General features: G+C 38.9%; 1 protein-coding gene across 4 annotated transcripts in view; it reads right to left on the bottom strand.

The window, feature by feature from the left end:
* The window catches only part of pcnx1 (pecanex 1), a 281,427-nt gene that overhangs the window by 73,976 nt on the left and 184,411 nt on the right, over positions 1-23,040 (bottom strand). For all 4 annotated transcript variants that reach the window (XM_043698139.2, XM_043698140.2, XM_043698143.2 and 1 more), the window contains 5 exons: positions 22,313-22,422; positions 8,808-8,913; positions 7,352-7,444; positions 2,793-2,943; positions 1,757-1,898 (listed from right to left, as the gene is read on the bottom strand). In XM_043698139.2, the coding sequence (XP_043554074.2) occupies positions 1,757-1,898; positions 2,793-2,943; positions 7,352-7,444; positions 8,808-8,913; positions 22,313-22,422 (602 nt within the window). The remainder of the gene's footprint in view (positions 1-1,756; positions 1,899-2,792; positions 2,944-7,351; positions 7,445-8,807; positions 8,914-22,312; positions 22,423-23,040) is intronic.

The following is a 23,040-nucleotide window of genomic DNA, read 5'->3' as shown; positions in this document are numbered from 1 at the left end:
GAGTGTTTTGTAGCTTTCAATGAGATGACCATTCTTTGAAACTGGAGAGAACATGCACAGACTTCATAACACAGTCCCACCATCCCACTTGTTAGCCAACCCTTAATCCATCGCACTACATTACCTCCTATCTCACATGCTTTAATTTTTCTAAGACATATTAAGTGGAGGATCATATCAAAAGTCTTCTGAAAATCCAAATATACTACATCCATAGAGTCTCATCTCTCATTTTTTTAAGTAACAATCTTATAATACTGTGATAAATTCATCAAACATGATCTTGCATTTGCAAATGCATGCTGACGATGTGTAATCTGACTATTTTTACCCAAGTGTTCAGTCATTATGATGATTCTAACATATTCCCTAATGATGTAAGGCAGGTAGGTCTACAATTCCCAGACTATTTAAGAAAAGAGCAAGGGAAAAATAAAATAAAAGATAAAAAGCAAAGTCACCATAATCACAGCAAACCAAAGGTCTGCTCTGTCATTAAGAGAAAGATGACTGGTGATGGTTTAACCCAAGTGTCATGACTCCTCAGATGGAGGGATAGATTGAGGAGGAGAGTCTTTTTTGCAACCTCAACTGGTGCAGGAACTGAACCCAAATTGTTTGCATTGCAAACCACCAATCCAGCAACTGAGCTAACCTAAACCTTATTTTTAAATAATGGGATAAAAATTTGCAAGATTCCAATCTACAGAAATCATTCCAGAATCCATAGAATTTTTGAAGATAATCACCAATGTTTTAACTCTCTCTGTAGCCATCTCCCTCAAAACTCGGGGATGTAGACCATCAGGTCCCAGGGAGTTACCAACTTTCAGCCCCATTAATTTCTCTAGTACTACCTTAATACGAATTTCTTTCAACTGTACATTCTCCTTAATCACTTGGACCTCTAATTCTGGGAGCTTTCCTGTATCTTCCTAAGTGAAAACAGACAGAAAGTAATCATTTCGCTTCTCTGCCATTTCTCCATTCCCCATTCTAAATTGTCACGACTTTACTTCATTCATCTCAGCCAAATGTTTCTTTTTTTTTTAAAACATACTTGTCGCAGGTGTCACAGTCCATTTTTATATTTTTGCCAGATTGCAATTGTATTTGTTCTTCCTTACCAGTTCCTTGGTCTGCCTTTGTGATATTTTAAAATCTTTCCCATCCTGAGATTTAGCACTATTTCTGGCCATCTCATGAGCTTTCTCAACAAAAAAAATCCCTAAGTCTTTTGGCAGGCACGGTTGACTGATCTTTATTTCGTTTTTGTTCCTTGGATGAATATACTGTTACAGTAAGCCAATAGTGTTTTAAAACTGCCCATTTCCTTTATATAGTCATGCCTTCTAATGTGTTTTCTCTATCTAGTCAAAGACATTGAAATAAAAATATCTTTGAGTAACAATTCTTGCACAATGGAAAAGCTAAGAATACTGTATAGATTTACAGTTCCTTAACGTTTCATAAGTAGTTACCAAATCTCCACGGACAGCCCAGAACAAATAGGCAAAAGCAAAGCAACACCCAATCTGTGAAATTGGATCTAAAAACCAATGTACATCAGATTTTTGGGCATTCGCATTTCTGAAGCTTCTTGAGCTGTCAGGTTTGGGAAATGGCTAAGAACTACCAGTGATCAAATATCCACTGCATTTGTCAAAAACTTTATTTCGCCAAGGCAACTTTTAAAAATGGGGAATAAAACTAGGGATTTAGCTGAGGAAAATAATAATAAAGAGAAACACCTTACTCTGCGTCCAGTTTCTTTGGGCTAGCTATCATCTTAGCACTGCTGCTCAATTCATTGAGAACAATCAATGGGTAAATAATGTTCTTTTCCACAAAGAGCAGCCAAACGTACATCTTTTCAAACCACATGACATGTGCAGCATCTGTGAGAAAAAAATCATTCAGCTTGTTTTCTGAACGGCACAAATCCAAACAATCCATCAATAGTACATGACAAGTTCCAAGTGATAATGTTGCAGGTGCTTTAACGAAAAAAAAATCAACACATAATAATAATAATAATAATAATAATAATAATAGGACTATTCATCTTTGCAGTGACCAGGATGTCAGCGAAACTTGCAACCAGAATATGTTTACAGATACACACTTAGCAATGAAAATATCATGTTACCCAAATCAAATATATCTTTGTAATGCTTTGAACATTTTGAACCAGTTCCTAATCTGAAATGAAAAGCATTGATCCAAGTGTTTTATTTGCCAAAAGTATGAAGAATTTTCCCTTCTGAGGTGAAACTTAAATGTTAATTGCACTAAACTGTAATTACATTTCAACAATCATGGAAATGTTCCTTCCTTCAAATTCAGTTTTAAAAATTGATCCAATTACATGCTTTAAGAGTACTGGCAGCGGACCCATGCCAATAAAGTGAAATATTAGCAAAGGAGCTTGGGATAATAACCTCAACTAAGGCTAGTTAATAGCACATTCACTGTGTTGTTTATCCTTTATTATTTCCCTAAAGATATTTCTCAGGTCATTTTTTAAGCTGCCCCTCATATTTTTAAATGACCTTTTGAATTCTTAATAGTTAATTTTCATTTTGAACTTGCTCCTTCCTGAAAAATGGAGCTAATATTACAGCATTATTCTGGTAAATCCTCTGTCGACATTATTGCCAGACTATTTGGAAATGCATTATTTTGAGATAATATAATACAGTAATTAAATTAATTAACCATTCATTATACCTTTATGGATAGTCACAACTCATTATAATTCTTGGTTATATAGCTATTAGAGGAGTACCTACTTCTCACTTCAAACTGATAGTACTCCTTAGTTTTCAGCAGTGGATGAGAGAAACAATGCCAAGGGAGTTGTTTTCTGAGCTGAGGCAGCAAGTAATGTGTTAGAAATCCTACTGCACCTATCAGGGTATACAGCACATAGCTGAGGACAGGCTGGGAGACAAGAGAAATACAGAGTCAATATAGTACATTTACTTCAGTATAGTCAGTTGGCAGCACGCAACAGCAATTTAATGTAAGGCAATCTAAGATAGTTCAACACTGTAGCACAAATGCAAATTTAATTTAGTATCCTTCTTAAACTGAAGACCAAGAAGCCCATCAGGTGTTAAATCCCTTTTGTTGGCATTACTCTTGGCTTTGTTACAGCCATCTCTTCTGGCAACAGATAAGAGGCTAAAATTCAACAGGTTTTGAAATGCGAAAATGAAGATTAACACAATGCAATTCACAAATGTAGAGTTACATTGTCAAATATTAATAACCAGCAATTTTTCCAATCTTCCTCAAGGCTCATATTCTGTGACTTTCTCCACTACCCTGGCTTACCACACCAAAAATGCACCCACAATAGTAGCAATCTTACATATCTGAAAAAAACAGTTCATGGCAGATACAGATTCTTCCTGCGTTGACCACACTTACATTGCATAAACTAAGCTTCACATATAGATCAGATGGGCCAGTTGGCTGAGGAGTAGTAAATTGGAGTTTAATTTAGATAAATGAGAGGTGTTGTATTTAGGTAAGGCAAAACAGGCAGGACTTACAAACTTAATGGTAGGGTCCTGGGGAGTGCTGCTGAACAAAGACATTGGGTTGCAGGTTCATGTTCCTTGATGGTGGAGTGACAGGTAGACAGGGTAATGAAGAAGGCATTTGATACACTTGCCTTTATTGGTCAGTGCATTGAGTACAGGAGTTGGGGTCACTTTTGGAATACTGCATTCAGTTCTGGTCTCCCTGCTATAAAATGTTGTTAAAACTGAAAGGGTGCAGAAAAGATTTACAAGGATGTTGGAGGGTTTGAACTAAAGGAAGTGCTGCTGAATAGACTGGGGCTATTTTCACCGGAGAGTCAGAAGCTGAGGTCTTACCTTATAGAGGTTTATAAAATCATGAGGGACATGAATAGTGAACAGCCAAGGTCTTTTTTTTCCCAGGGTAGGGGAGTCCAAAACTAGAAAGCATAGGTTTATGGTGAAATGCGGAGGGTGGTGCTTGTATGGAATGAGCTGCCAGAGGAAGTGGTGAAGGCCGATACAATTGCAACATTTAAAAGGCATCTGGATGGGTACATGAATAGGAAGGGTTTAGAGGGATATGGGCCAAACACTGGCAAATGGGACTAGATTAGTTTAGGATATCTGGTGGGCATGGACGGGTTGGACCAGAGATTTGTTCCCACACTGTACAAGCCTATCATTCTGTGACTCTTTTGCAATCTTTTCTCCTAAGCTGATTGCAAATTTAAGAAGTTGCTCACTTCTTCTTGAGCAACTAGCACTGCAGCCTTAATTCTAGCGGAATTTTAATTCTTCACTCATTTGCACTCACTCATGGAAAATGATCAATAATTTATGTCTACTGGAAAGGACCTGGTATTTATTAATTCTACAAACACAACCAAGAGCGTTTAACCATGAATAATATTTCAACCATAACAGTTGACATCAATTATTCTTTCCTGCATACAAATACTTCACAAAGTATTTTTTTCTGTGCACAAGACATGTTATGTGCAATTAACTATTAACTGGTCAATTGTATGTGCTTTCCAAATTGTTTATTAAAATCATCATAGCATCCAGAAAACAAAAGCACTAGCTTAAAATATGAAAATGCTGAAAATCTGAAATATTGCACTTTGCTTTTCTAGTTGCACTTTGCACAGATTATAGGTGGAATCCAAAATTCACATTTAATAACAAGAATGACGGTGGGACAGAGATTGTCAAAACTGGAGCATTTTGTGGTGTGTCCAGCTGATTACATTCTCCTTTATTCTCCAGCTCAAGTTTACTTTGTAGTGCTATTTGCTGCAAGCAAGAGCTGAGAATGCAATGGCATTGTTAACAGGGACCTGGACTCAGTGAGGAATGGGAGCAGCAGTGCATTTCCTGAATCAAAATGACTTAAATGGTTAAAACAGAACAGAACAATTAATGTGAAGAGAAAATCATACACTATTTAAGAGTCAAATAAGGTGCAGAAACATAAAAAGGAACGTTCCATTAAGAGACTGAAAAAAGACAAAAATTAAGAAAACAAATACTAAAATACAAAATCTAATGTTTTTAAAATCTCCAAAAAGTGCAAGTTTACAAAGCTACAGATCAAGAATTAGAAAGTAGGTCAATGGCTTCCTTCTAGATATTTTTAATAGACCTGTTCAGGCACATATGACACAGAGATTTGAAACTGGACCTTCTGGCTCAGAATTAGGGACACTGCACCACAACAGCCCTAAGGGTTTCCTTCTAGTTATTTTTTAAATCACTAGATGTTTGGACATGTTATGACACTCACCAGGGCAAATGTGTGAACTCAGACCTTCTGGTGCAAATAGTTGGAAGACTACCACTATGGCACAAGACCTCAACAGCTTCCTTCTATGCTGTCAATTTCTATAATTCTAACAGGTACTGGTTACAATTGTATTAATAATCATCATGTGCGAAAAATGCTTACTCTATTATTTAGTGGACTTAACCTTCTGAGGCAAGTTTAATGAGCAATTAATGTGCAAATCTAGACAGGTTTTTAAAAAGAACCAAGAGGCTGAGGGTGAGATGTGTTTGTGCAAAGCAGCTTAAATTGGTCAGTTAGTCCTACAGATTTGCCAACTTAAGAACTCTCTCTTGATCTGCAAATTGATAACGCCAATTTTTTTTTCAGCAAGGTCAAGCTCACAGACGAGAATTTCACCAGCAAAACAAGTTAAACAAATCCAAATTTTTTCAGTTTTCTTTTTGGTTACTTTATGATTTGAAAAGTTAATTGTAAATATGAAAGTTGACGTTTGTGCCAATATTACCCTACTTAAACTAACTGGTCTCAATAGGGTTATTACATCAATAATGCAAGGAACACTATCACTCTAAGTCATGGTAGATTTGGATGGTTTAAGCTGCTCTCGCACCATTGTGGATTAGTTTTAGAATCATATCATTTTTATCACATAGTTCAAACAGGATATTTTAAGTCTCAAAGGAAGCAGATAATGGCACTTGACCCCTCAAACTGGCTGGATTATAAGTGATCTATGACTTAATGCCATATAGCCTCACTTGCCCCACGTCCTTTAATATTTTTGATGGATAAATTTTATTAACCTATCTTGGATTAAAAATATACAATTTATCTAGCATCAATGACAGTGAAAAAACACTTTCATACACCAAGTGGCCAGAGTCTGGAGTACACTGCCTCAGAGTTGCAGGTTCACTCAAGTCATTCAAAAGGCAATTGTTCTCATTTGAAAAGGAACAGTACAGGGTGACAGGGAGAAAATAGAAGAGTGGCACTAAATGCAATACTCATTGGGAGCTGGCACAAACATAATGGGCAGAATGACATTCATCTATGCTGTAACAATTTGGTGATTCTGGATGCTATGGTTGATAAATTACTTGTAAGAAGGAAGCCAGAAAGAGGAGTACAAACTCCCTAACTGCTAGTCAAATAATATAATACATGATGATGCTGGAATCAGCTGAACTTTTACATTTTATATATTACCAAAAAGTCAGTTAGTCACTAAATTCTAAACAGTCTTTTTAAAATAATTCATTCATGAGATGTGGGTTGGCTGGGATAACATTTACCACTCATCTTGCATTAAATGAAATGAAGAGATAGGGCTTTCAGTTAACAGCAGTTGGCAAAGATTTTAAAGTGAAGAGGGCTTCCAAAATTATACATTTTGAAAAGGTTAGTGGATAAATACTGCTTACAAAAGTAGACAATTTGTTGACTGACAGCGAACATAACTGGAATGAAGGTCACTGAATAGGTTGAGTCTGCAGTCCAAATGCAGATCTATTCAGATAAATACTGAAATTCCAGTTAGCCATTCTGTTTCATTCCCAATTAAGAAACCTCATAACATTACATGATAATTTGCCTCTTAATGAAGCACTGTCTTATTGAGGGTGTAAAATATTAACACATACAATACAATTCTGCCCCGCAAGTGAATTCCACAGGAAATGATCTGTGTATGTTTGACAACCATACCTTACATATAAAGTTGAGAGAAATTATATTTCTTTTTGACTCTGGTCATCGTTCAACGTGCTCGATTCAGCAAAGTTCAATATTTAGATCAACTAACTAACTGCAAAAATATTATGCCTCTCAAGGAGATTTTACACAACTTGGCATTCAACAGCAGAGTGTGGAACATTCCATAAATGGCTAAAGGATTCAGTGACTTTATATTTCCTTAAGTCAGTTCTAAAACCTTCTTTCAGGCACTCAAAATGGTCACTGGACATAGCTTTGGAAAACCGTGGTTTGTCATGTGTTATTCCACAGAATAAAAACTCAAGTTCTTTACCTGCAGGGCAATGAAGACTGTGCTGACATGGATTGCAAAGTATAAGATGGCAATGACTATGCAAACTATCAGATCGGATTGTAAACGTTCACTCTGGAGAAGAAGCAACAAAAAAAAACAATAGCTATTTTCAGAACTGCTTGTGTCAAATCATTTTAACAATTGTATTTAATGATCAACGTCTGTTAAATTTTTTCCCTAAAATAGTCACTTCATTATGGGGTGCTGTTTAGTCTCTACCTTCGCTAGTCCAATAATTACTTACCAAAAACAAATTATAAATGTTCAGACAAGTCACAAATTTTGAATCCTGGTCAATGACAGATTAACTAGACAAAGAAGACTTTATAGAAAAAGGAACTACCAAGATTCCTGACCATTATGGAAGAATATACACATTAGCTTTGGTTAATGACAATTTTAGACTCAACCATAATGCTCGACACCTCTCACAGAATGATCAGACAAATTGCCAAGAGTGGGTGAAAATGTGGTGGCTGTGCTGAAAGTAATCCATGTCACACTGGGTTTGGGGAGTGGGGGTGGGTAAAGGACCTGGAAGGTGGTGATTAGGTTCTATACTTAATGAGCTCATTGCTGAGGCCTGCAAGCTGCAGGTTCCCCAAGTGGAAAACGAGATGCTTTGTTTCAGATACACAGCCATTGCAGTTCTTTAAGGAATTGTAGTTTGCTCTGACTCTAACTTCAAGTGAACACTGGAGGAAATTGCCAGAACAGGGGGCTAGTTTAAGAAGAACAAAGCATAGGTGGACTGGCTACACATATGAACTTGGAAATGCTTCCATGCTAATAGATTAGATTGGATTATGATTGGATTCCTTACAGTGTGGAAACAGGCCCTTTGGCCCAACAAGTCCACACCAACCATCCGAAGAGTAACCCACCCGGGCCCCCCATTTCCCTCTGACTAACACACCTAACACTAAGGGCAATTTAGCATGGTCAATTCATCTGACCTGCACATCTTTTGGACTGTGGGAGGAAACCGGAGCACCCGGAGAAAACCCAGGCAGACATGGAGAGAATGTGCAAACTCCACACAGACAGTCACTCGAAGCTGGAATCGAACCTGGGACCCTGGTGCTGGGAGGCAGCAGTGCTAACCACTGAGCCACCATGCCGTCCCGATTATAAATTCAGTACTTAATCTATTGGACGAACATTTCCTTTGTAGTGATTTGTGACACCGAATTAAATGCAGGCAGCAATTTCTGGGGTAGCAAGAAGAATAAGGTGACCATTGCTGGATTGTTGTAAAACTCAACTTGTTCATTAAGGTTCTAGTCGAAGGGATCAGTCATCACAAAGTATCCAATATCTTATTCGGTCACACTTATACAAATATAAACAAATAAAGCTGCATACGTTAAAATTATTGTTGCACTGTAAAGTTGCATATAAAATAAATTAGTAAATGATAAAAAATATAACTTACAACAGACTGCTTCAGCTTTTCTGGTAAAGGATCTTTTACCTCTGCTAGAGGATCTTCAGGATTCTTATCATCAGTAGTTGGAAAGATTTTTGACTTCACTAAAGACCTGTAATTTCAAAGCAAACAGAACAATATTTACTTAAATGCTGACTAGGAGATCTTCACTGTTCACTCTAAATAACTCTAATCCCATTATTTTGCCTCTGCAAAGGAGTTAAACTTGTCCTCACTGTGGAGATGAACTTAAGTAAAACAGAAGGCAATCTGCCCAGCAGTATTTTTGTTGTCAAGGCTATGATCACTCATTTTTTCATATCAAAAAGTAGTCATCATCATAAAAAATGTTTAGCAGTGAACCTTTGTGTGTGATTATCTGTATAAACAGAGCTCATTACCAAGAGAGTCAAGTTATGATCTACACAGCAATAACTAGGTCACATTCTGATTCTTCGCAAACAATTTTCCAACAACTAGGGTGGCATAGTGATCTCAATGGTTAGCATTGCGCCTGACAATGCCAGGGACTCCGGGTTCTTATCCACCAAGGCCATGCTAAATTGTCCATAGTGTCCAGAGATGCACAGGTTAGACGGATTAGTCATGGAAAATGCAGGGTTACAGGGATAGGGTGTGTTTGGTTGGAATGCTGTTTGGAGGGTGGTGTGGACTTGATGGGTCGAATGGCCTGTTTCCACATTGTAGGGATTCTATAATTATATCTGTTTTAATTTTAGTGTCATTCCCTCTTCTAAGCATGCGACATCTTGGACACAGTTCCAAGGTTGTTAAGCTTCCGACAATTCCTTAAACAATTAAACAAAAAACTGTGAATGCTGATAGTCAGAAGAAAAACAAATGTGGAGAGCCAACGTTCCAGCTCCAGAGTTCTCTCCACATATGCTACCAGACCTGCTGTGTTTTTTCTAGTAACTTCTATTGTTGTTCCAACAATTCTTATTCAATTGAACAAATCCTCATTTAGTCATTCTAAAGTCAGAGAAAAGACAAACGTCAACCCAATGACCACATCCAGATTTTCTAGCAAGGACCAATGGACAAAAATCAGCTGTACTTAAACACTGGACAATTTTCACCATTTTAACTGCACCAGCAGACAAAATTGAGTTCTCAAAGAAATTTCAACTTAATCGGATCATTTGTATTGATGGAGCGGCACTGCGGTTCAGTGGTTAACACTGCTGTTACACAGTGCCAGGGACCTGGGCTTGATTGAAGCCTTGGACGACTGTCTGTGGAGTCTGCGCATTCTCCCAGTGTCTGTGTGCATTCCCTCCAGGTGCTCAGGTTTCCTCCCATAGTCCAAAGATGTGATTAGCTAAATTGGCCCAAGTGTTCAGGGAGGTGTAGGTTAGATGCATTAGTCAGGGGAAATATAGAATAAGAGGGTAGGGGAATGGGTCTGTGTGGGATACTCTTCAGAGGGTTGGTATGGACCTGCTGGGCCAAATGGCCTGTTTCCACACTGTAGGGATTCTATGATATGATTCTATGATTCATTTGGACCTTGAGGAATTGTTGCATGACATGTTGGAACTGGGATATTCAGTATCCAACAACCACAATTATCGATCCTCCATTTTTCGTTATGACTTGAGTCAGAAGAGTAGTTCCCCACTACCAATGATTTCAATTTTACAATTATTTAAAATTCATTCATGGGACATGGGCATTGCCAATTAAACCAGCATTTATTGCCTATCCCCAATTGCCGAGAAGATGGTGATGAGCTGTCTTCTTGAACTGCTGCAATCCTTGGGGTCCAGGTGCATGCAGTATTGTGAGGTGTAGAGTTCCAACATTTGGACTCGGGCAAAGTGAAGGAACAGCAATATGATGCCAAGTCAGGAAGGAATGTGATTTGGAAGTGATGTTGCAGATGGTAGTTGTAATAAATTATCATTTGGGAATTTAGATTCTAAAGTAGAGGTAAATGGATTTTAAGTTTCAATTCTGTGAAAGAGACTTTCCTTTCAGAGAAAAGTCAATTTGTCATTTTTTTAAACAGGGATTTCAAACTAGGCTTTCTGAGGAAGGCACATGACTTCAAGTGCAATGGGAGGTCATTGATGAAGTGTTTACAAATTTAAACTTTTATGATAACAGAAAAACAGATGGCCCGGGGCCACACTGGGTCAAAATTGAGAAAAAAGATTCATACCAGTGGAGGGGCAGTTCGGTTTGTGGCACTCTCCAGACTATCAAAGCTATGTAAAGAAGTCTTAAGTTGCTTGAACAGTTCAGACAGACAGGGCTTTTCTTAAAGTCCACTTTGGAAAAGTTAGTGTCTGCATATCTTGGGTACAGCCACCAATGTGGTGAACATGCAGGACACAAGCAAGAAAACTTTTGCAACCGTGTCAGGCTAGGTTTCACTCTAGAATTTGACCTGCCCAGCATTATAATCAACTGGGATCATAACAGTGACATTCCAAAGCATCTGCTACCCTTGGCCTTCTTGGTGATACATTTGGAAAGTACTGTCTATTGCAGTTCACCTTCTAGATGATACAACTGCTGTCATTGTAAATGGTTAGTCAAGGGAATAAACACTGAAGGTGGTAGACAGGATACCAACCAACAGGATGCCTTGTAGACTTGTGCAGGCATTGGGAGTCTGGATTTGGATTTTTGGCACACAATACTTAGCCTCTGACCTGCTCTGCTGGACACAGTACTATATTTCTGAACAATAGCAAACTGCAAGAAATTGGTAGTTGGGGATTCAGAGATAGGTATGCTATTGAATAAGAAGGGAGATGGCTATATTCTATTTCATTTAAGATGGCCATTGTCTGGCATTTACATGGCATAAATGTTACTTGCCACTTATTAGCCAAAACGTGGATACTGCCTATTAACCTGAAGAATCATAAAAAACACTAAACATTGTACAATCAACAGCAAACATCTCTGTTTATGACTTTAAGGAGGAGGGAAGGTAATTAAAGAAGCAGCTGAAAATAGTGAATACTTTGAGAAACACCTGCAGTGATAAACTGGGGCTGAGATGACTGACCTCCAACAACAACCAACAATATTCTTCTGTGATAGGTATGACTCTGATCATCAGAAAACTTCCCCCCGATTACTGTTGTCTCCAATTTTGACAGGACTCATTAAAGCCATATTCAGTCAAATACTGCCCGAGTGTCAAGAGCAGTCACTTTCACCACACTTCGGGAATTCAGTTATTTTGTCCATCTTTGTACTAAGGATTTAATGAGGTCAGGAGCTGAGTGGCACTGGCTGAAAACAAACTAACTGTGAGTGAGCAGGTTATTAAGTGCCACATGATATCACTGCCAAAAACTCTTTCCATTTCTTGTTGGTCATCAAGATTAGACTGACAGGGCAGTAAATGCTGGGTTGGATTTGCCCTGATTTTTGCAGAACACGACATAGCTGGACAATTTTCCTCATTGTCAGTGAGGAACTCCAACAGAACTGTTTGGCTAGGCACAACTAGTTCTGAAGTATCAGACTTCAGTATATTGGCTATAGTGTCGTCAGCACCCATCCTTTAACTATTTCTTAATATTGGAGTGAATCAAATTGTGTGAAGACTGGCCTGTGTGATGCTGGTCATCTTAGGACACTGGGTTAGATCATCCACATGACACCTGCAATTGCATCAGCCTCGTCTTTTCCACTGACATGCTGGATATGCTGTCATTGAGGATACAGATATTTGTGGAGCAGTCTCCTCTGGTTTTTATTTTATTAATTGTGCACTACCATTTCATGACTGGATGTAGCAGGACAGCAAAGCTTAGATCTGATCTTTTGGTTGCGTAATTGCTTAACCCTATCCACTGCATGGTGTTTCTGCCTTTTGGCATGTAAGTGGTCCCATATTGTAGCTTATGGCCAAATGCCTCTTTTTACTTACTAACAATTCAGTGAATTTCTCTGTGGTACAGTATAAAAACATTAGAAATAGGATCAGGAGTAGGCAAATCAGCCCCTCAAGCCTGCTCCGCCATCCAATATGATAATGACCGATCTCATCTTGGCCTCGACTCCACTTTCCTGCCCACCTTCTCTAATTTTTCAACCCAAAATTAACTGAAAATCTGTCTACCTCCTTGTTAAATTTACTCAATACCCAGCATCTATTGGGATAGTTAATTGCAGATTCACAATCCTTTTAAAAAAGTAATTCCTCTTCATCTCTGTTTTAAATCTGCTACCACTTATCCTTAAGTTATTGTTCTCATTCCAGACTGCCCCACAAGAGATGTCCACTCTACACCTGCTTTGTCAATCCTCTTTAGCATCTTATGTACCTCAATTAGATCTCTCCTCATTTTTCTAAACTCTAGAATATAGAGTATATATACTGCTCAATCTCTCTCCATTAGACAAACCCCTCACTTCAGTAATCAATCGAGTGCACATCCTCCGGACTGCAACAATGCAAATCCAATGCAGGAGAGGTTTGACGATGATTGACAATCGCTACTTTGCCACCATTACGCTAGCTTTTTCAAATCCAGATTTTACTGAATTCAGTGTTACCATCTGCCATGGTGGGATTGAAACCCATGACCCCAAAGCATTAGCCGGGAGTTCTGAATTACATTAGCACTCTGTCTACTCAGCTGCAACCTACTGACGGCACTCAACAAAACATCATGGAAAAAGCTGGATGTCCCCTTGTTAAGCTCTGGGCTGCAATACATCATAGAACGGATACAAACAAGAGGTTATCTGTCTCATCATGTCCATGCTGACTCTTTGGGATAACTCCACACTGCTGTCTTTATCTTTGCAAATATTTTCGCAAAGCAATAGGTCTGAAGTGAGCAGTGCTGATGGAATACAATCCGGACATTAAGGTTGGTGAGTTGAAGTGGTTAGTGAGATCCACTTGATAAGCACTACAATTCCATTATTCCTCTGATTAACAATAGACTCTGGGCAATAACTGTCCAGATGAGATTCGTCCTGCTTCTTGTGGACAGGACACACGTGGGCAATTTCACACCATGATTTTATGGAGGTAATCATTATGCCTGCCTTTATTTATTTCATCTGACGCTCTCAGTATTATGCGTACTTTAAGTCTCCCATAAGCCATCAAAAACTTCATTACTTTAAAAAGTAGTTAAGCTCAGCTAAATTTTCACAAACACGTTTAACTTCCTTGCTACAAAATGTGATTCTAACTTTATGCATTAGGTATCCGAATGTATAAATGGCAAGGAGCTTCATTTTACTCTCTCCACTTCTGAATTCACCTTGCTTTTAAGTAATATTCTTTGCTCCCAAAGATATTTGGCCCTTAAAGTTTCAAGGGCACCTTTCATGTTAGAAAATGTCAACAAAGTATTCAATCATGGGGCATTATTTCCATATCTTCACCTGTGTCAGCAAAAATAAATCTCTGGTGAGGCTAACACTTGAAGGAACCCGAAGTGATTACTCCCATTTGGTGATTAAAAGTATTTCCTAGTTCAATGCAAGGTAAAAATCGTGAAATATTATCTCTATTCTCTCTTCACTAATAACGTGCTGAGCATACCAAGCATTTTTGTTTTTACTTCCAAATTATAGCAATTTGTGTTCTCGCTAAAATTAATTAAATAAATTATATTCTGCATCCGTTCACTTGTTTAGATCAGCCCAATACTGACTGACTGTGATGGATGTGCTAAGACAATGAACAGATGTGCACGATATTTATCCATTCAAGTCTTAAATTGAGTTGTGTTGAAATAAATTAACCCACCATTAAAACAACAAAGAGGACTATCACAAGAATGTGACAAATATTCATATGCAATTATGAAAAGTATTTACTTAGCTACTTTAACTTTATTTATAGGTATAAAGTGCAGAATACCACATCAGTTTTAAACACAGGTTGCACACAGGTCTGTGAAGAGAGAACTCTAGTTCTGATGACATGACATTGACCTACAAGAGTCATTAACTTTGTTTCTCTCTCCTTAAATAGTGAGTATTTCTCATCTTATGTTTTTATTTCTGAGCTCTATTTGCATACTTCAGTGGTGGTGGTGGAGCTGGGCTGGGCTGGGAAGGGGTGGGGGTGGGGATAACCTCTGTCTTGCAGATGGAGGTTATTCAGCCTCTGAAATCTGTTCCTCAACCCAATCAGATTACACATTGTGAGGCATGTTCTAACCCAGCAACAGTGAAGATACCACAATATAGTTGCAAGAGTGGATGGCGAGTGCTTGGAGGGGAACTTATAAGTGTTGGCGTTTTCCGTGTAGCTGCTGTCCTTGTCCATGTAGGTGCTACAGGTCACGGGCTTGGAAGTTGTTGGCTCAGAAACCACGGTGAGTTCCTGCAGTGCACCTTCTAGGTGTTACGTACTGCTCCAATGTGTCAATGATGAACAGAGTGAATGTTGAACATATAAGAAAGGATGTCAATCAAGTGGGATGCTTTATCCATGGTTTTCAACGTTTTGAATATTGTTGACACTGCATCAACCCAGGCAAGTGGAGTGTTCTGTCACATTTTGTGTGCTTTGAGGATGGTGGACAGGCTTTGAGGAATCAGGAAGGAAGTTACTTGCCATAGAACTTCTGAATAATGATTGATTTTATTGTCATGTGTATTTTACAATAAGAAAAACAACAAAATACAGTGAAAAGCTTTTTCTCTGTCATCACGATCCAGCATCATTTTAAATAGTTTTTAAGAACAAGAAAAAAAAGGAAGAAAAATCTTCAAGAGAGTCCATTAGTCCTGAGCTAGTTCACTGTCAATGACTCTTGTGCCATCATCACTCCTCCACCACCTTGCCATCATCTCCACCTGACAATCAACATTGAAAGCATCACTCTTCAGGAGGCATCGTTTGCCACTGGACTGATTCTTTTCTGCCACCGCCTCACCGCCACCTGCGCCAGACACACCAGCGTCACAATCACATCTCTCCTGCTGGAGCCACCTCGATGACACCTGCTGTCATTCTGTCACAGCTTAGTCACCGCCAGCACCAGGCCCAAATAACAAAATCGCCGAGCTCCAGGTGCAATCTTTCACCACTGGGCCTTGTGCCGACATCGCAGCTGCTAATTCCGATGCCAGGTTGTGTTCTCGACCCAGAAAAGTAAGTCGGGGCTCACTTGCCAGCATCACAATATCTGCACTGGGTCCACTCGAGTCAAGCTGGGCTCCCTTACCACTGCCACGAGGTCCAATCTGGGCTCAATCAATTCCGTGCCTCTAACTTGCTCTTGTAGCCACAGATTTTATTTTATTTTTACCAATTCAGATTCTGATCAATGTTAAACCATAGAATATTGATAGAGAGAGTGATTCAGTGATGGTAATATGATGAAGGTTGGATTCTCTCGATGGTCACTGCCTGGCAGTTATGTCGCATAAAAGTCACCTGTCACTCATCGGTCAATTCCAATTCCCGCCATATTTGGACATGGACAACTTCAACACCAGAGGAACCATGAAAAGTGCCAAACATTGTATAGTCATCAGTGAACTTCTCAAGTTCTGACCTCATGATGGTGGGAAAATTATTGATAAAACAGCTGGAAATTGTTGGACCTGGGAATCTACTACATAGAACTTCTGCAGTAAAATCCAGTGGCCAAGATGTTTGACGTCCAACAACTACAGCCAATGATCGTTTGTTTGGCCAGTCAGGCACTTAAAGTCTTAAGAATTACCCCCATGGGTGTTTCTTATTTAACCCGTGAAATGTAGCAAAACAGGTTCAGGTCCATGAGCCATTCTTCAACAGGTAAGATGGAAGGTGCGGAAGTTATGAATAATTCTTATACCGTTGTGCTAATGAAATTCTCAAAAAAAAGATGATGCGTTAACAATGACCAATTCTTCACAAAACTATTCTGTCTTGAATCAGCTTATATACTTCCAAGTCAGTCTGTCTTTGGTGATCAATTTAGCAATTACCCAAGAACTGACACTAAAACTAAATTTTTTCTCAGTATTTTATCTATTTATATAATGCATATATCTTATGCAGTTCAGTCCAATTACATTTCTCTTTACTCTTTCATGGGATGTGGGCATCACTGGCATGTGTTATCCATCCATAATTGCCCTTTAACTGAATGGCTTGCTAAAATATTGACTTATCAATCACATTGCGGTGGGGGTGGAGTTACATGGAGGTCAGACCAGGTAAGAATGGCAGATTTGCTTTCCAAAAGAACATTAGCGAATCAGTTTTTTTTACAATTAACGGTAGCTACATGGTCACCATTACTGATGCTCGCATTCAATTCTAGATTTTTTAAAAAATAATTGAATTTAAATCATATGAGCCTTGGTGGTGGGATTTGAATCCATGTCTTGACAGCATTAGCTTAGGCCTCTGGACTACTAGCCCAGTGATCTTATCACAACATCACTGTTTCCCTTCTGAAAGGAGTAAATTGTAAAGTATCTATTGAAGAAATAAATTCAGTAAGCAAAGTAGTTTCTTTTTCTCATGACATTAGCAAAATGTTTTTTTAACCATAGTCACAAAGGGAAACTCTTCTATTTCATCTTTCTCAGCTTCTCTGTATCTTTTGATACTGCTGACTGAACCAGCCTTCTCCAACACATCTCCACTTTAGTTCTGCATGTCCTTGGTGGAGTTGGGGTGGGGGGGGGGGGTGTTAGGTTGAAGTGTTCAACCACAGGGTGGTGAGGTTGGTTGGTGCAGGTATCCTGGAGATGCTCTCTGAAGTGCTCTGTGAGTAGGCAGCCTTTCTCCCCAATGTAGAGGAGACCACATCAGGAGTAACAGATACTGTAAATGGAGGTGGAGGTAAAACTTTGATAGATGTGGAAGGCTCCTTTGGGGCCTTGGACAGAATTGAGAGGGGAGGTATGGGATTAGGTTTTGCATTCCTGTGGTGGCAGAGGACAGTGCCGGGAGGGGAGGAGGAGTTTGTGGGCATGGGCATGAAGAGGGAGTCGTGGAGGAAATAGTTTCATGGAAAGCGAATAGGGTGGGATGGGAAATATATCTCTGGTATATTTGTAGGCAGCAGAAATGAAGATGATGCGATGTATACGGAGATTGGTGGGGTGGAAGCTGAGGACCAAGAGGGCTCTGTCCTTGTTCAGGTTGGAGGGGAGGGTTCAAGGGAGGAGGTGCAGGTGCAGAAACCACAACATGGGATGGGAAACTGCAGTCTTTAAAGGAGGAAGCCATCTGGTGCATTCTGTGGTGGAACTGGTCCTCCTGGGAGCAGATGCAGTGGAGGTGGAGGAATTGGGAATAATGGATAGCATTTTTACAGGAGGCAGGGTGGGAGGAGGTGTAGTCCAGGTAACTGTGGGAGTCAGTGGGTTTGTAGATGACGTCTGTGTTGAGTCGGTCACCGTTGATGGAGATGGAGAGGTGCAGGAAGGGGAGGGAGGTGTCTGAGATGGTCCAGGTGAACTTAAGGTCAGGGTGGAATGTGTTGATGAACTTGATGAACTGTTCAACCTCCTTGTGGGAGTACGAGATGGCGCCGATAGTCATCCATGTAGCGGAGGAAAAGGTGGGAAATGGTGCCAGTGTAATGTGGAAGATGGATTGTCCCACACAACTGATAAACAGGCAGGCATAGCTGGGGCCCATGCGAGTGCCTGTGGCTACCCCTTTTGTCTGGAGGAAGCGGGAGGATTCCAAGGAGGAATTATTCAGGGTGAGGACAGCGCAAATACCCTGTCCACATTAACACCGAAACAGCAAAGTACTGAAACTACCTAAAAACTCCTCGATAAAGATCTGATTTATGCTGCAGTTTCACTAAGTTACACCAATGTTTGCCCTACTGCCAGCAGCAATTTATGTTGAACTGAGGAACAAGGAGCTGAAAGCCTGCACACAAGCCTGCTTTGGAGTGACGGGGTATAAGTACAAAAACCATTGAAAAAGTTTATGCAATGTCCAATTTAAATTTGTGTCCTCTTCAAACTCTCTCTCCATCTGATGAGCAGAAAGAATTAATCACTGCTGATTCTATCCTAACTTGCATAAATAAGTGTTTCTTTATGCAGAGTCTCTTAAGTGTTCTATCTCAACAATTCAGTACACTTTATCCATTAGTTTTATTTCCTTCTAAAAGGAAGTGCACAAAAAATAGCACATATTGCTCCAAATCTAACACAATTACGATATGGATACATTTGTTAATTATTTCTGTATTCGGCATAGCAAGATACAAAAATCAACTGTGCTATTATCTTTAATGGTGTTTCTCACACCATATCAAAAACAGAAATTGTTGGTTTTGAAGAAAAATCATTGGATTTGAAACATTAACTCTATTTTCTCTCCACAGATGTTGCCAGACTTGCTGAGTTTCACCAGCAATTTCTGTTTCAGCTTCAGGTAACCAGCATTCACAGTTTTTTTTAAATTTTCTTATACCATATTCCTTAGTCCTCAAGTCTTTGCAATACCTGATCATTTAAAATGTACATAATTTCCCTCTTGTTACTTACACATCTTTCAATTCTCTGCATTGACATGCATCTATCTGCTTAACTTGTTTATCTATTTGTCTGGTTTATTGTGCAACTAGATAGAATTAGTTAATGCTCTCATAATGCAGGGGTCTTAGGTAGCAATCTTTATAATATGATTAGATTTTATATTCAGTTTGAATGAGTGAAGAGTGAGTTCAAGCGTAACATTTTAAGCTTAAATAAAGGCAATTGTGAAAGTATAGAAAGCTAAAGTAACTGGCAAATTAGATTGAGGGATATGTATATAGGGATACAATGGAAGACATTTAAGGGGATATTTTCCAACACAAATTTTACACATTCAGCAGGAATGAAAAATTCCAAGATAGTATTGTACAAAGACAGGTGGTAGGGCAGAAGACTGGACAGCATCTAAAAAAAAGGATAAAGTATAATGTGGGAAAATCTGAGGTTATCCACCTTGATAGCAAAAACTGTAATGCTGATTATCTGAATAGCAATAGCTTGGGAAAGGGTGCAGTGCAACCAGACCTGGGTATCTTGTCCACCAGCTGCTAAAAGTAAACATGCATATGTAGCAGAGCACGAAGCTGGTGATGCTATGTCTATGAGGTTCTTTTGTCCTGGTTTCTTTGAAGAGAGAAACTGAACAAGAGATGCTGAACTAGCTAGTTCAGACCTGTTGAATATATAGCTTGAAAGTCTTTGTTTTTTTTAAAAAGAACAGCCTGAATGAGTGTGGCCAGCTCTCGCATATCAGGATTTCTGCATTTTGGTCTTTCAGTAGCATCTGAAGCTGTTGGGGATTCAACAAAATTGGAGGCTTCAGTGGATGTTTCCTGGCAGCTAAGCTCTCTGAATTTTCTCTTGATGTTTTTTCCTCCTGCAATGGACAACTGCATGTGAGACTCTGTGTCTCAATTTTTGCCAAGGAGTGTGTTTATGGGATGTTACTATATTGGAACAGTCAAATTGCATTGGGAACATAGCACTCCCCATTTGCCTTTAAAATAAGAAAAAGTTAGGATCTAGGCTATCTTCTTAAAATATTTTGAGAGGGTCTGGTCTGGTCCATAACAGCATATTGAACTTCACAGCAAGAAAATTTGAGTACAGAAAGAGGGACGTCTTGCTATATTTGGAGCGGCCTTGGTGACACTACACCTGTAATACTGTGTGCAGCTTTGGATTGTTCTAGCTATGGAGGGAATGTAATAAAGGTTTACCAGGCTGATTCCTGCCATGGCAGGACTGATGACTGAAGAGAAACTGGATCAGTTAGGACTGTATTCAGGGGAGAAAGTGAGGTCTGCAGATGCTGGAGATCAGAGCTGGAAATGTGTTGCTGGAAAAGCGCAGCAGGTCAGGCAGCATCCAGGGAACAGGAGAATCGACGTTTCGGGCATAAGCCCTTCTTCATTCCTGAAGAAGGGCTTATGCCCGAAACGTCGATTCTCCTGTTCCCTGGATGCTGCCTGACCTGCTGCGCTTTTCCAGCAACACATTTCCAGCTAGGACTGTATTCACTGGAGTTTCGAAGAATAAGTGGGGAATCTCAAAGGCACATATAAAATTCAAAAGGACTAAACAAGGTAAATGCTGGAAATACAGAAATGTTCCCAATAACCAGAATGTTTCTACTTTAAGCATGAGCAAAGGTTTCGACTCTTCTGCTTGAATGTTAGCCTCCGCCAACAGTCCTGTGCTCACAATCAGTGGCAGTCCAAGCACAGAACATATGTCATGTATGAGTGTTTTATTGCTGATTTACCTCAAAAAAAACTGGAAGAGTGCAACTACCAGATAACTGATAGTGCGTCATAACACATGCCTAATAAAAAGTGTCACAATGGTGTACATGTATTGTTGAGGCCATGTGCTATTATACATTCATCAAGAATAAAATTCAAGATTGCTTAGTTCCACATATGATAAATAATTAATCAGTTATTCACAGATTTGTCAAATGGTGGAAGCAAACCACAGGAATTTTATCAACACTGCTGACCTGCCAAGCATGTCTTCTTTTTAAATTGGATTTCAACTTTACATCTCACTTAATACTTCTTCACAAAATTTCCACTCAAATATTGCCTTGAAGGCACTTTCTTCTGAAATGAGTCTTTATATTCTTCTCTCATTCCAAGGCTGTATAATTATGTAGCACATTTCAAAAGTAGAAAGAATATCTTCTAATTCAATATCTGGTTTTGATACATCCAGTCACCCAGATTCCTTGCTTGCTCATTCTTGCTCACAACTACATCATGAAAATTTGCATGATTAAAATCTAGAACTAGAACATTAATTAGAAATTATAATCCCACCTTCATCTTGAGAAGTGACACATTTTAGCAGTAGACTTGATGCAAAAAAAAAAACAATTTATGGCTGCAAGCAGCACACCTTCTGATGAAAAGTAACGGTCCTTAAATTGAGTAGATTGATTCTTCAGCTGATAGGATTACCTTATAAAAATGATTAAGTAGAATAAACCAATACACTGGAGTTCATAAGAATGAGATGAAATGACTGAAACATTCTAAAAGAATTTGATAGATAGATGTTGAGAGGCTAATTGCCTGGTTGCAGAATCTAGAACATGGGGACATAGGATGAGGGTTCAGCTATTTTGGTTTGAAATGAACAGAAATGAAGACCTTCAAAGGATTGTGAATCTTTGTTATTCTTTATTGCAAAGACGATGAATGCTCTGTTAATGAAAATGTCAGAGGCAGAATTTGGTGGAATTTTAAACTTTTAAGGGAACCAACAAAGAGAAGCAGGTAGACAGGTTCAGCTCATGTCAAAACTCAAGTCATAATCGTTAATAGCAGAGCAGACTCAAGGGAACATACAGCTCATTCCTGACCCTTTTCCTACATTATGACCTGATAAATTAACGTTGTTTTTCCCTTTACAGATGCTACCTGATCTGTATAGCATTCCCAGAATTTTCTCTTTATAATACACATCAACCTGATCCTTTGGATTTGTACAGCTATTATAAAAACTTATGACGAGTTGCTTCTTGAAATGGGACAACTTACATCAGTACACAAGGATCGCTGCTTTGTCTGCTCAGATGATAGGAGACAGCAACTAGGAGGCCACAAAAGACAGAGAAAAGAACTGGAATATGTTGTGCATCCCAGGAATCCTGAAAGGCAACAGTAAAAACAACATTATTTAAAACTGTTGAAAACTGGATGATAGTTACCTTTTTTTGTCACTTCAGTTCCAGCACATTCAGTTAACAATGCTTTGTTTAAAATATAGAATTGGTTTGTAACACCAAGTTAAACAGGCAAGATCCACTAATAAAAAGGTCAAGATAGTTACTTTAAGATAGATCTTAAAGAAAAATATATTCAAAATAAAGCTAACAAAACATCACCAACAACTGAAACGATCAAATGGATAACATGCATAAAAAAAAGCAAATTAGTGCAATAAAACATCGAACATTATTTCACAGTTAATCATTGAAGAATCTGGTTCTTTGAAAAGTAAACCAAACTAAACAATTTATTTTAAACACAATCATTGAGGTGATGAATAGAAGGAGATCAAGGTGTACACTTAAAACAAAAACCTTTCAAAGAAACTTCACTAAAATTAATGACATAGAACTGGAGGCAATCTTGTGGCAAGGAGCAGAGCAGCAAAAAGATAGACAATCTGGATTGATGAGCAGTGTCAAGTATTTCCTCATAGGGGCCCAAGGTGTCCATGCTCTGGACAAATGGGCATAATTTTTTTTAATAAAAGGAGGACA

This window comes from Chiloscyllium plagiosum, unplaced genomic scaffold, assembly GCF_037043375.1.
Source record: "Chiloscyllium plagiosum isolate Xiang-an unplaced genomic scaffold, Cpla_swu_hap1 HiC_scaffold_8, whole genome shotgun sequence".
Lineage (NCBI taxonomy): Eukaryota > Metazoa > Chordata > Chondrichthyes > Orectolobiformes > Hemiscylliidae > Chiloscyllium > Chiloscyllium plagiosum.
This window is presented reverse-complemented; position numbering and strand designations above follow the sequence as displayed.